General features: G+C 49.7%; 1 protein-coding gene across 1 annotated transcript in view; it reads right to left on the bottom strand.

Moving 5' to 3' along the window:
* Positions 1–5,770: 5,770 nt before the first annotated feature.
* Positions 5,771–15,143, bottom strand: part of LOC143322671 (uncharacterized) — a 38,850-nt gene continuing 29,477 nt past the window's right edge. Inside the window, exons 8-10 of the mRNA XM_076734008.1 lie at positions 11,589–11,661; positions 6,972–7,067; positions 5,771–6,653 (exon numbers count right to left, since the gene is read on the bottom strand). Coding sequence (XP_076590123.1) covers positions 6,505–6,653; positions 6,972–7,067; positions 11,589–11,661 — 318 coding nt within the window. The 3' untranslated portion in view covers positions 5,771–6,504. The remainder of the gene's footprint in view (positions 6,654–6,971; positions 7,068–11,588; positions 11,662–15,143) is intronic.

Consider the following 15,143-nt stretch of genomic DNA (forward strand, 5'->3'; position numbering starts at 1 on the left):
GGCATGAAAACAGACTCGAGACGCCACAAACATCCTGACACGTTGGGGAAAAATGTGGAACGTCAACATAAAGGGAAGAAAAACAGAGAATTCACTTCAGTAAAGTCAGTTTACATCAACATGTTGTCACCACACACACGAGACGCTCCTGCTTCTTTCATCAAACGTCACAGCTAAGCTAAAGCTAAGCTAAAGCTAAGCTAAGTCAAGAAACGTCCAATCACAGAGCTTCAAATCCTGGAACGCGCTCACTGTGGACTGATTTCACTCATCTGCAGATGAACTGAATGTTTTCCTCCACATCTTCAGACATTATTTGACTTTTATTCGACTTTTAAATCGATTCTTTCTTTTCTCTTCATTCTCCTTCAGACACCAATGAAAGACTCTGAATCAGCAGTAACTGTACGGGCAGAGTGACTGTCCGCATCGATCAGCTGATCAATATCCGACTGCTTCAGCAGGTTCGGTCCAGACTGGGAACAAACCAGTGCAAACCTTTCCTGTTTGAAATGAGCAGACACCAGGAGTTAGACACGTCCCGTCTGGAGATTTTCATGTTTGTATTCGAGCTGTGTTTAAGAATTTATCAGGTTTTATATTGATCTTCTCTGTGAGGCTGACCCCAGCTTTAACAACTCCATTACCCATAAGCCTCTGACAGGGAGCATGTGACACAGTGTGACCTGCTCAGTCACGAAGAGAGCGACATAAAATGATGATGATGACGGTTTGACTGTTTAGGTAAGCCGAGCTCCTGAGCCGGTCTGGGATCAGCTCCTGAGCCGGTCTGGGATCAGCTCCTGAGCAGGTTTCAGATCAGCTCCTGAGCCGGTCTGGGATCAGCTCCTGAGCTGGTTTCAGATCAGCTCCTGAGCAGGTCTGGGATCAGCTCCTGAGCCGGTCTGGGATCAGCTCCTGAGCCGGTCTGGGATCAGCTCCTGAGCTGGTTTCAGATCAGCTCCTGAGCCGGTCTGGGATCAGCTCCTGAGCTGGTTTCAGATCAGCTCCTGAGCCGGTCTGGGATCAGCTCCTGAGCTGGTTTCAGATCAGCTCCTGAGCAGGTCTGGGATCAGCTTTGTTTCCTGTAAACTTTGGCGAGCTGTTCAGTGGAGCGTGTGATGAGAGCGCGGCCGTCCAGGCCAACAGGCTGCGATAAATATCCCATCCAATTACAAGATGTAATAATTTTGCACTCAGGTTGGTAATGAGGTCTAATGCCGGCCCCGTGTGATAATTCCCCGCCGGATGCCGGCTTGATCAGATGTTGAGCTTCGTAATTAGACTGGCAGAAAATCATTATTTGGTGTTCAAATAGAAAATGAGCTTGGTGGGAAGTCAATCTGGGCCGGCTCTGTGAAGCGGAGACGGGAATTTAATGATTTAATTACAGTTGTAAGCTCCTTGGATGAGACTTCAGTCGAGCTGCTGCGGCGAGGACGAGGAGTGCGGAGGAGGAGGTGGAGGAACTAACCCAGCTCTTGACATCGGTTCAGGAGCAACATGGAGGTGTGAGAGCAGGGCGAGGAGGTGACATCATCGGAGGAGATTCACTCTTTTAACGTGGAACACACAGGTAAAGGTGAACCAGGTGTGTCCTTCACTGCTCGTGATGTGGTGGAAACGCTTTGGATGCCTGTTTGAACGTTCTTTGTAAATAAAGTTACTCCTTGAATCAGCTGAGCTCTGAACAGACGCTCTCACTCACCTGTCGGCTTTTCACTGTGTTTGAAGTTTCTTTGTGTTTCTTCGCTCTGTTTTCTGTCACCTGTCAGAGTTTAATCAGCAGCATGAGACACACCTGCCCAGGTGCGACAGACGTCCTCTCCCGCACACCTGAGGCCTTTTGCTCCTCGTCCTGGCTCTCAGAGAGCGTGAGGGCTCAGCGTGCTGCTCAGAGGACGCTGGGCAGGTCATGTGACACAGATTACAGCCTCCTCACGGTGACGCCTGCTCTGTGGCTGAGATTCATGAAGGCGTCACTCACTGCTCTCAGATCAGATATTAAAGGCCTGAGGGTTGGCTGCTTCCTGCGCGTGCTGCTCCGACTTCAGCGTCATCATCGCTCTTCTTTATTCGTCCAGGCGAAGGTTTAATTCTGCATGAACGCGGTGAACAGTCGCCGTCAGCGTGCTGGAACAGTCTGACAGCTGGAAACACTCGCTCTTCTTCTGCTTACATAAAAAATGCTGCTTCCATTTACGTGGAGACGGCAGATTCGAAGCATTAATCATCCAAACAACACAAAGCAAACAGGCATCCAGTGAAAAACATCAGCGTCTTTTCAGGAGTGTCCTCCCGACAGGCCGAGCTGAGCCTAATGGAGCCCTGATTGCTTCCCATTGAGGGTCTAAGTGCCTCCATTGTCGCCCGTCATCTCTCATAAACCTTTACTGCACTGTGGAGGTCTGCGGGGCGTCTGGGACGGCAAACCGCCGCTCAGCGATGGCCGCCGGCTGTCTGCTGTAAATCTGCCCGTCTCATGTCTTCTTCTGTGTCCAACAGGCCTCAGACTGGACGACAGCAGACCTGAACCTGAACCAGTAACGAGAGGAAAAACAAACAGCGAGAACAAGCTTCTGAGGCAGTTTCTGCTTCTTCGGACTTCAAACTCACAGCAGAGTCTGATGATTTACTCCAGCAGAGCAGTAATTCTACAGCGATACTCTGAGTAAAGCATTCAAAATACTTCACCTCAGAACAGAAGTACTGACATCAAAATGTGCTTCAACTACGAAAAAGTGGAATCCGTATATCTTATTGGATTTTAATCACTGAGGCATTCTCAGAGCTGACTTCCTCCCGTACGGCGGCAGCTGAGCGTCATGGCGTCCTCTTTAATCAGCGCTGCCTGCAGCTCGTTAAGAGCCTCACTCCCGGCTCTCTGCAGGCCTGCTGGGCACCTTTACACAAGAAAACACGGCGCTCCAGGACGGCAGCAGCCGCGTCGCTGACTGACAGCCGGCCGTCACTCAGAGGCTCTGCTGGAGGACGAACACCGTCACGTTTTCGGATGCACTGACTGATCAGCACAAGGACGCTGATCAATACATTCACTGCGTCATGTGCACGTGTCGCTCGTCGTTTCTAAAACTCCGCTGAGCGTTTTAGCCTCTTTCAGCTGCTGATTTTGGCTCTGCAGCACATCAGGAGCAGCTGTGAGCAGCCTCAGTTCACTTCCTGCTGAGAAACCCGCAGTCAGAGACCAGCTGCTGAACGCAGAGCAGCGTTTAGCATTCAGCAGCTACAGAGCTTCCTTCAGGAGGGGAGGAGACCGAAAACAGAGAGAACGCTTTAACGCTAGCAGAGGATGGTTTTGATGCATCGGCCTCGGGGTCGTGGCCCCGCACGCCGCGGCTGCACGCTCTGCTCTGTGACACTGACCTTCATCAGGGGACACTAACACGACTCCACCGTCACCATGTTGTTCTGCAGCTGCTGGATGGGGAAGTAAACAACTGTTTGTTCTCATTTTAGCATCAACAAGCAGATGATGCATCAGGTGTGTTTACAGCTTCCCCCAAGTGAGCAAAAATCCACTGATTCAGGTTTAAACTGTGCACCAATCAGAGCGACACACTCAGCTCAGAGCGCAGCAGCACCTGGTCGACTTCAACCGATCGTTACGGCACAGTTCAGAGCTGGATAACAGCATGAGGGAGCGTCAGAGCTGCTTCAGGATCAGTGTGGAGACGACAGCGTGAGTTTCTCAGAGCCTCAGACGGCGTCCCTCCATGGACACCACGTGTGGACAATGGCCACATTCCTCTGTGGCTGCGTGCAGTAACACATCACAGGCTGCTGGGACGGCCGTCATTGTGGAAAGCTTTGATGTGGCTTTCAGCTCATTAGGCCCCGCTTCCCATTGACCGGGAGTCATGGTGACAGCCATTTTGAGCTGAACAATGACCCGCGATGAGCTAACGGCCCTGTTTTCATTCTCAGGCTTGAAGCGGCCCGGCGTCGACGCAGCGCCGACACGTCCTCGTCCTCTTCGCAGGCTTTGTGAGACGTGACAGCTGTGGGAAAACATGGAGGTCAGAGTTCAGCGGGGCCACGCAGGAGTTCAGAGGTCATCGCATTGTTGTTCCATCGAGGAGGAGGGACGCTGGAGGGTCCACAGACATCACTCATGTCCCCCTCCTCCGTCCCGTCCGGCCTCTTTGTGTCTCATCATGAAGAGTCCCAGTGCCCACTTGGCTTTTGAAAAGGCCCCATTTTGATGGGTGTTGTTGCTAAATAGCTCTTGATTAGCTGAGGAGGTGAAATTAATGGCCGCCGAGGGCTGTAAAATGGTGTTTCTTGTTCGGAAATGGGCTTGTAAATGCAGATTGATGCCGCTGCGGCTATTCACAGAGAGACTGCTAATGAATCTCGTCAAGGAGGTCGCGACCGAGCCGGGGACTCCGTCTGTTACGGACACGCCGGCTCGTCGGTAACCACACAAACAGGAAGAGGCCGCGGCTTGTTGGAGGCTTTCGCCGGCCCGGCCGCCCTGCACACACACAGCTGACAGTGGAAACACGGCGTCTGTGGTCACATCGGAAACGGAGTGTAAATCATATCACAGCAACATGAACAGTATGAGCTATGTGACGGCTCAACGGCTGAGGAAAACAGCTGAAACACGCAGGATTCACTTCCTGTGTGGTGTTTCCCTCAACGCGTCATCAGCTGTTCATGTTTCAGGTCCTGCAGGTGAGGAGAGGAGAGGAAACAGCTGAAATCTGCAAACACAAACAGCATTTTTAAAACAGTTTCTTGAAGACCTGAAAGACGCTACATGCAGATGTCTGCTGTCAGAAACGTGAACTAACGGCTCCTGCAGACGTTTCCTGTTTGAGACCAGATCAGGACCTTTGTCCAACGTGGACACAGAGCAGTGAGCACAGTGCTAACCGCTAACAGCTAACAGCTAATACAAATATACAGTAAAAAGTAACAGGGCTCAAGCTGCAGCCACTGACTTCCTGTTTACATGTCTCAGAGCATTATGGGAGCTGTGGTTTGTGACAGTGTTAAAGCTCAGAACGTCTCATGGTCCTTGTCCAGTCGTGTGCGGGTGCTTTCAGTGTGATGGACAGCTGAGGACATGCAGGAGGACAGGTTCCTCAGTCTCGCAGCTGAAGCGTTCTGGACATGGACGCTCCACGTCTCTTCTTCAGATGATGCACCTGAGTGTCCTCTCTGCCTCGTGTGCTGTGCATTGAGCTCGATGGCCTTCAGCCACACATGGACCACACCGCCACACCGCCACACCGCCGCTCCAACCACACCGCCGCGCTGCCACACATGGACCACACCGCCACACCGCCACACCGCCGCTCCAACCACACCGCCGCGCCGCCACACATGGACCACACCGCCACACCGCCACACCGCCGCTCCAACCACACCGCCGCGCTGCCACACATGGACCACACCGCCGCTCCAACCACACCGCCACGCCGCCACACCGCCGCTCTGATACCCGCAGCACTAATTTCCACATTAACCGCAGTGAGCGTTTGTTATTAGCGTCCTCCCGCCAATCCACTTGTTTCCTGCTTATCATTTACACAAATGGCGGCGGTCTGCCTTATTAAGGCAGATAATGAGCTCCGTGCTCGAGCCGGCCAATGGAGTGGAAGTTAATGAAGGCGTTTATGAGAGTGTGAAAGAGAGCGGGAGGCTGAAACGTGTTTCACCGTGTCAAACATTTACGGCTGCTTCTTAATGGACACGAGCAAGACTCAAGTTTTTTAATGTCTTTTTAATTTTCCCTCCACGGTTCAAAGGACGCTCTGAAAACACATCTGCTGACAGCGTACAGCTTTAAAACAAACCACAAAAAATCTAAAACACTGACGACTTTTGTTTGAATCACAGGAAAATTAAAAACACTGAATTAACCTTCTGTTAAATGTGTTTCATTTGCAAACCACATGATGTAAAGATGAAACAGCTCAGATTCAACATGACAACATCAGTCTGAGAATTGAAGTTAAAGCTGAACGAACCACCGAACATCTGCAGCGTTCACTCATCAGCTCACGACAACGTGACAGGAGCCTCCAGCAGCAGGTGAACGGAGCGCCTCGCCAACAGCTGACGGACCTGATTTATTGTTTCTGGGCTTCACATAAAAACATGATCCTTTGGTTTCGTTTCATGCAGACGTGTCTGAATTTAACGAAGCACCAGGTGACGAGAACCTTCGTATCAGCAGGTCAGTGGAAAGATCTCCCGAACGTTCACTTCCTGGTTTCTGTTTGTTTTGTCCTTCGACTACAAACTGAAACCTCGATGTTCTTACAAACACCAACACACACCTGAGCCATCGTCAGCTGACCCAGCCAATCAAAACCACCTGACTGAGCTCAGGAAAAGCTTCTGGTTACATCTTTATTAAAGACACTGACGTTCTTCAGGACCGGGACCGGGACCAGGACCAGGACCAGGACCAGACTGTGTGGTGGAGCTGCACTCTGGGAAGGTGGTCGACGTCCAGCAGGAAGGTCAAAGTCAGATTTGGAGGTCCAGCGGGTCCTGAGAGACAGACTGAGGCACCGTCCCAAAGTCCAGGTTGAGCTGTCCCTGACTGCGAGAGCGAGACAGCAGCAAAGACGGAAGAGCGTAGCGCTGCGTCTGTCTTCCCCGAGAAAACCTGGGACCTGAAACACAAGGACAGTCCTGATGGACGCTGATGGACATGACCGTGACGTCCAGCTCTTGGACACGTTTACGTCCTTTTCTGAAGCTGACTGAGGTGAAGAGCTGGACCGCCTCACTGACTCTGAACCACTCTGAGAACATCTGGACTTCAGAAGACAGACTCGTCTCAGAGGTCCAGTTGTCCTCTGCAGTCTTACAGACTCACTTTGGACAAAACTCAACAGACTGATGTGTTGATTGAATGCTGTCAGCCAATCGGGCCCAGCGAACAGGAGGAAGGTCACGGTAACTCAGGTAAGGACAGACGTCCTCCTCACCTGGCTGACAGTCGGGTCTGTGGAAGGCGTCGCTGCCGCCGCTCCAGTACTGAGCAGCCGTCCTCCCGTGATAATCTCTCAGGCTGGTTTTAGCACCTGAAGGACAGAAGAGAAGAACACGATGAGCCGACTTTGACTGGATGAAGGTTTGTTTCAGGCTCTCGGCCGTCGGACGTGTTGGTGTGTGTGTGTCTTTATTATCGCTGTGATTGGTCAGCGTCACGCGAGTGGTCTTGCCAGTCACCTGACCGAGACACGGCGAGAGTTTCTGGCACTGTGAGTTAAATCTGATCGAGGACGAAATGTCATGAAGTCTGATTCATGATGAAGAAACACGTCGACAGCGTTTATCAGTCGGTGCAGGTGGAAGGTGACCTCAGGTGTGTCCTGTGTGAACGCCTACAGAGAAACTGGAAGGTAAACTTTGTGTTGACATCAGTGTGATGACGAATGTTTTTAACGTCTGATAAAACATTTGTCTTCTTCTTCTTCTTCTTCTTCCTCATTACTGCCACCTGCAGACTCAGTCTTCGGTGTGTGCAGATCTGGAGGAACCTCAGGCTCCATCCTCAGCTTCTATCTCAGGTAACTTGAGCTTCACACACCTGCTCCTCAGCATCCGCTACAGATCTGAATTCCTCCAGTCTGTCAGAGGTCAGAGGTCAGAGGTTAAACTATCAGCTGCTGTGACACGGTAACATGGCCGCCCTGCTGCCGTCAGCCCGGTGAAGGTGTCGGACAGGTGACAGCCGCTCCTGCTCACCTGCGGGGGTCATTAAAAGTAATATCCTCTCTGTACTGAAGGCTGCAGGAAACAGGACGTGGCGCCTCCACTGAGGCAGCATTTCCCCCCTGATTCTCATCAACACATCCTCAGACCTGCGCACGAGCATCTGGGGGTCTTCGCGGGTACCAGGGTGGCTAATTAGCAAACGGCTTCCTGGCTGCGGGCCTGGTGGACGAGTCTAAATCCCTCTCCTCACTCCTCCCTCTCCGCTCCGCAAACAAGAGGCTCAGAGCGAGGCTGCAGAGGCCCGAGAGAGAGGCGGCGGGTAATTATCTGAGATAACACGCGGTGGAGGGGGGAGGGCGGCGGGGGGGAGGGAGGGAGGGAGGGAGGCGAGAACAGAGAAAGGTCAACAGCTCCTTCTCTCAGCGAGGACAGTCAGCAGCCTCTTCAGGATGAATGACACCACATCCGCTGCTTCCTGACAAACGTCTGCTTCAGTATGCAGACGGCGGCCTGCCGGTCTCATCTGGACCAAGCAGAGCGAGCGAGCGGGCGAGCGAGCAGCGTCGTCTGCCTTCATTTCCATTTCTGCCTGCGCGATACAAAAATCAGGGTTAACCCCTTCAGAGCTGCAGCAAACACACACACACACACACACACACACACACACACACACACGCTGCAGTCCAACGTCTCCACGTCTGCACACACGCGTCCAAAACACAAACACTGACGTCCTGAGTGTCGCCGCCGTCATCAGGTCACTGCGGTTCACAACCTTTTCGCCATCAGCGTGAAGTGATGGTTCAAGGCTCACAGTGGATTTAAACGTCTGCGTCAGCCACGAGCGCGAACTCTGAGGTTACCTACGTTTCCTCTGAGGTGTGAGGAAGCTCTGTGATTGGTCAGCTTGTGTTTTCTATACGTTTGTGTGTAGTTCTGCTCGTGTATCTTCTGGTCTCTGCATCTCCAGCAGCTTCCACGGCTCTTTGTTCCTGTGAAGACTCCGCGTTTCCTCTGGGATGGCGAGTAACTTGCTGCCATATTTCAAAGTCACAGTGAGTTTAATGAGGACTCGCACGGCTCGTGTTGACGTCCCGCGTGGCGAGCTGCAGCCTGAACACATCATCGTGTTGCAGCACAGAGGAAGAAGCTCCGGCGCTCCTCAGCGTGACGCTGCAGAGCTAATGGTTACACGGTGAAACCGACTCTGGTCATTACACTCCCACCAACACTCCTCCCACCGCCATTAAACACAGTTTAGAGTGCCACCGCTGCTTCTCGGAGAAATCGAAGCTCCGCCGCGGCGAGGAGGCCGCGTGAAACCATATCCTCCCCGAAACCAGCAGCCAAGTCCAGCACAGTCCACCAGAGTCCATGTGAGGAAGAGTTGGTGGTAACTTCTTTAGCTGAGCCCACTGTCATCATTACCTGCTGCACTAAGTGACTTCCTACATTTCCCACAATGCTTTCTGGCAACACTTTCAGAGGATTGAATTCTATGTCTCATAAATTATAAGAAGTTTAGTTTGGAGCTGCAGTTCAAAGTTGTAGCTTTAAGTGAGGAATTTGGTACTGATAAACATCAGGGCTATGACTATATACTGATAAACATCTGGGCTATGACTACGCACTGATTAACATCAGGGCTATGACTATATACTGATAAACATCTGGGCTATGACTACGCACTGATTAACATCAGGGCTATGACTACGTACTGATAAACATCTGGGCTATGACTACGCACTGATTAACATCTGGGCTATGACTACGCAGTGATTAACATCTGGGCTATGACTACGCAGTGATTAACATCAGGGCTATGACTACGTACTGATCAACATCTGGGCTATGACTACGCAGTGATTAACATCAGGGCTATGACTACGTACTGATCAACATCAGGGCTATGACTACGTACTGATTAACATCTGGGCTATGACTACGCAGTGATTAACATCAGGGCTATGACTACGTACTGATCAACATCAGGGCTATGACTACGTACTGATCAACATCAGGGCTATGACTACGTACTGATCACATCAGGGCTATGACTACGTACTGATAACATCAGGGCTATGACTACATACTACGCAGATAAACCTGGTTAACCCCCATGAGCAGCTCCAAACAAGCTAAAACTAGCAGAGCATATGAGCCAGAGAATAACAGGAAGTGAACCACTTCAACATAAATGAGGAGTTCACTTTAAAAACACACATGTCCATTTCTGCTGATTGTCCTAAACCATGTTTTTGTGCTCTCTGGGGGATTTCAGTCAAACTGGTGTTCATCTGTTTCTGCTGATGGACTCTGAACAAAGGCAGCTTTTGATTGACAGGTCAGATGAGCTCAGAGACAGTGACCCAGAGGACACTGACTGAGGATATTTCTATGTGTTGGTGTCCGCCGGCCCTCCTCAGCGGCCATATGGAAACATCTTTTGTGTCTGGAGACGGTGACCCTGCAGACCATATGTGTCGACGGCGGATTGTGCGCTCTGACTCGCAGCATATGGCCGTCTGTGGTTACGGGGGATCAAACTGAGGTGCGGGGAGCCGCCGGAGCTCCGCGGGGATCATCACGAGTCCATCATGAATCGGCCCGCTGGCTTAAGGCTCGGGTGTGCCTCATTATCAGCAATGTGAACTCCCGCCTCTCCTCTTCCTGGGGAGGAGTGGAGGTGTGTGTGTGTGTGTGTGTGTGTGTGTGTGTGTGTGTGTGTGTGTGTGTGTGTGTGTGGCTGGTTTGGGTTTGGACTGGACTTGTCAATCTGGCCGTTTGCGTGCTCTTTTGTGTGGCAGAGGCGATTTGCATGGCTGCCTTCTTTGCCTTTCAGAGAGTCTCTGGGGCGTAAAGAGGAAGAATCCCTCGCTGTTTGATTCTGAACGTGTGAATATCAATTCTGAATATGAATAAAATCCTCTCACATAACTACAACCAGATGCTGCCAGCACTATAAAAACACGTGTTTCTCATCCACTTTAGTTCATGAGAGGACAAATAAGTTCCACATTTAGGAGGAAAAATGTTTTGGCTTCTGGAAAAGACACGAGAGGTTTGTGGAAACAGATTCAACATTTATCCAAAGATTTGATCCAGAATCAATGAACACAAATAATCTGTAATGTGTGTACGTTCTTACTCTTTGTTTCCCTTTTCAGTTTTCAGCCAATCAGGCGCCTGGTGACAAACCAGAAGTGAATCCATTGAAGTGAGACCTCGTCTGTAAAAACGCTTCATGTATATTCATGTTGTTATCAACTGAAACGCTCCTGAACATTTACATTTCTGAAACAGATTTCTGCTGGTTTACCCACAGTAACGCTCAGTATGTCGAGTTTTTCATACATTTATATACATATTTAATATTTCTAGATATGTTTTGTAAAATCTGTGTGAGCTTTAAATGAGTCAACTGGACACCTCTGTGTGAGGAGCTGCTGCTCACTGACTTCCTGGTAAGCTGATTCTCAGCAGCCAATCAGCATCATCGTTCACTCCTGACTGAACACGTTTCCTATGATTTCGTGAGCTGATGTCAGTTCTGCTGCCTGTTTGTGTGAATGTATCTGAGCAGGAACACGTTCAAACATTTTGTCTTTCTTTGTGTAGTAAAGCTCAGGTGATGCAATGATGTTTATGTTGCTAATTATCCAATTAACAGGTGACGTGACGTGTCATGTGACAGGGGGTCTGTAAGGTCGTTCATGTCGTCACCTCCACTCTTTTATTTTTTATACTCTCTTTATCTTATCTCACCTTCACCTGAGGAGGAGCGTTTGCTGTGCAGGTGCTTTTCTATGTGTTCTACGTGTCTGCTTGTTAAGGAGCTCTTGCTGTGATTGGCTGGATTGTGAATTTAAGGTGGACTGACTCACTGTGAGTGTTGATCAGGGCGTGGACGACGTGCTGGTGGCCGTGGATGGAGGCGAGGTGGAGGGCGGTGTAACCCTGTGAACAGACACACAGGACGAGGACGGTGAGGTCACTTTACTCACAATAACACGACGACGACGATGATGATGATGACGATGATGATGAAGATGATGATGATGATCTCCTACAGACAAACTGTGATAATATGATACCTGGAGTCTGATGTGGAAACTTATTAACACTTTTCATTTTTCAGGCAACAATAATCAAAAAACTGTAAAGAACAATTCATTCAAGTATTCAGACCCTGTACTACTAGGAAGTACTAATACCACACTGAGAAAATACTCTACAAGTAAAAGTCCTGCATCAAGTTTGTGTTAGCAGTTGAATGTACTTAAAGTCCTTCAAGTGGAAAGTGATTGTGGATTAATATTCCCGCTGAAGAAGAGGAGGAGGAACTCTTCATCCTTCATACGAGCTTTTCACTGGACAGGAAGGAATCTGAAGAGTAACTGAAGCTGTCGGTCAAATGTAACGGAGTAAAAGTATTAAGTTGCATGAAGAGAAAAGACTGCAGTACCTCGATTTTGTACTTTCTGTACACTACTTGAGTAAATGTACTTCGTTACAGTTCTGATTTTGTGTCGGTTTGAATCAGAACTTTCTGGAAAGAGGAGAGAGGAGCAGCAGCCGTCAGCTTCAGGAACACTGAGATCTTCTTTCTTGGCGTCCTGCTTGTCTGGACGGATCCGTCTCAGCGTCCATCAGCCGTCTTCTCTCATTTCACCGCCGCAGACTCATCGTCAGCGCCGTCGACGTGGAGATCCGGATGTGAGCGTTCGCCGCCGTCGTTTGTACACATTAACTCCCGTTAAGTCCCAGCGGAGCGGACGCCCGTCATCCTGAGCTGCTGTCAGCTCGCAGCCTGTCAGTCCGGCCTTTCAGAGACAGTGAAGACACGGCAGCCGGTTTGAAGACGCCGCTGATGAAGAGAAGGGGTCTGCAGTAAACCCTCGTCACCGTGTTGACTCTAAATGGGCCCTGGAGGCCGTTTGATGTGCAGAACAAAGACGCTATCAAACGCCACGCTGTCACACTTCCTGCGTCCTGTCAGCGTCCTCACCTGCAGACTGAGACACGCGTCACGTCTCATGTGTCCATATGATGAGAGACGTACAGAAATGTGTCTGTGCAGACGCCGACGTGATCAGAGGAGTCTTCCTCAGTGCTTCGCTCCTGTCACTGATGCATTGTGTTGTTTGGACAAATAGCAGCTAAACGCTTCAGACTAAACGCTGACAGAAGCTCCTAATGATCACTTCTGGGATCCTGATGTGAAAAGCAGGACTTCCCTGCGCAGGTGGCATGAAGACGTCTCTGTGGTCGTAAACAGCATTTGACATTTTCCTGAAAGGTTGAGCTGCTTTTATGTGTTCAAATACACTTTGAGCTCCATATCAGAGTAAAGGCCATTTCAGCAGGAGGTCCGGGGAGCGATGGAGGATCAAGGTGAGGCATCGGTCCTGATCCAAGACGTTACAGCGGGCAATAGAGCGCAGACGCATCCGCTTCCAGCACAGGAATGAATCAGAGGACGTGAACCTGCAGACGACTGGTTCTCTGCAGGAAAGGTGAGAAATCTTCTCCAGCACGCAGAGATCAGGTCAGGGGTCGAGAACACAAACAGGAAGAAGAATCCGAACCACGTTTCATGACGTTCATCCATCAGCTGACGGATTTCAGTCCGGACCAAAGTCCTGAAGGCCACGCTGTCAAAGGATCGTTTTCAGCATCTTTACAGCGTCGAGCGTCGGACGAGGTTTGACTAGAAAACAACCGACAGCTGAAGCTAAGCCACAACCCGCCACAGACGACTTCCTGTCAAATGAAGTTCGCGCCAACGTTTCACGTGGGCTCGCTCGGGTGGACTCGTAGTGATGGTGGTTTGCTTCCAGGCTTCAGATATCACATACTCCAAATATTATCAGAAGCAGGTGATTCTACACGAAAGAAGATGAACAGATGAGCTTTAACAGCGTCTGTCAGTCCCACGTGCGTCACTTCACCGTCTGAGGATCCTTGAATTTCACCTCGAAAGTCCTTAAATGATCTACCTGCACACTGTTTTCAAGCTCCGCCTGCTGCACTCATGTGGATCAGGACGAAGCCTCTGCGTTTCAAACCACATCATGAATTCAAAGCTGAAATGAAGTGAACTGACCTTCGTCGTGGACAGAAATGGGATTTGTCTCCACGCTGGAAGACGTTTTCCTCTGATTCTCTCTAAAACCTCCGTCTCTTCTGCTCGACTGCCGTTTAACCACATTTGTGCCTCGTGTGCTGCTGTGTACATTTTAAAGGTGCGTGAAACTCGACTTACCCCCTTCAGAGAGCGGCGTGTTGAGAGCGGGTCAGCCGGCACGAGAGAGGTCAAAGAAAACAGAGTGAAGCGCAGAAGATCAAAGACACAGGCAGCAAACTCATTTCACACCACCGCCGGAGGTAATTTCACTCAAGTAAATATTTGTCGGAGCTCTATTTACTTAAAAAGCGTGACATCTAAAGGGGGTTTGGTACGACGGCTCCTCTTTGTGCAGATATGTGGAGCTAAAACGCTTCAGAAACTCACTTACGTGCTGGTGTGGAGATGCAGAGGAGGGTGAAAAGAGGATGAAAAAGAGAGAAAACAGACATTTAGACGACTGTGTTCAACATCTGGAAAAACATATGCTGAGAAAATATTCTAACTTTATTTGCTCCTTAAACGCAGTGAAAGCAGATCTGTTCGTGGGCTCAAAGTGGAAACAACAACATTCTCCTTCACGTTCACAGTCTGACATTTAAAGTCTGCGAGAGACGAACGACAGCAACAAACTGAGCCAAAGATTCAGGCTTAAATTAACTGGACGACCTCTGTTTAACAGGCAGGGAGGCGCTAACGAAAGGCACGGTCCAGCTGCATTATGGGAAATGTAGGATCAAATGTTTGGAGTGACGACACTAATCCTCCACACCGGACCTTTAAATCTGTCTGTTTCAAATCTGCAAACTTTATTTAAATAAGGCATGAAGTCTCTGCAGAGTCCCTTCAATAAACACAAACAGGTTTCATAATGTTGTAAGAAAAAAAGGCTTTTCTTGACAAATATGTTCATATTTTAAAGTCAGGTGTCAACATTGAGACTCGGGTCTTTTACTGGCACCAGTGAAGGATTTCTGACAATAATCAGGGTGTAAGGTGACGTTTCCAGAGGTCGGCTGTGTCTCAGAATAATGCTGGACACACTAAAAAAGACTTTTCTTCTGTCTTTTAATTCTAGAAAAGTAACTTCAGGTGAGTCTTTAAAGCTCTGCAGGCCTGGGATGGAGAGAAACCCACCGACTCGGGAAAATCCATTAGGAAAGCATTGAACCCCCCCAGCGAGTCCAAACCAATCACTGAAACCTGAGCTGTTTCACTCCTCTTAATGCCGTTCTATGGATTATTGATTTTTGATTTGCTGGCTGCTCGAGCTGAGGGTCTTTTTATCAGAGCCATTACCTCCTTAACGATT

This window comes from Chaetodon auriga, chromosome 6, assembly GCF_051107435.1.
Source record: "Chaetodon auriga isolate fChaAug3 chromosome 6, fChaAug3.hap1, whole genome shotgun sequence".
In the NCBI taxonomy this organism is placed as follows: Eukaryota; Metazoa; Chordata; class Actinopteri; order Chaetodontiformes; family Chaetodontidae; genus Chaetodon; species Chaetodon auriga.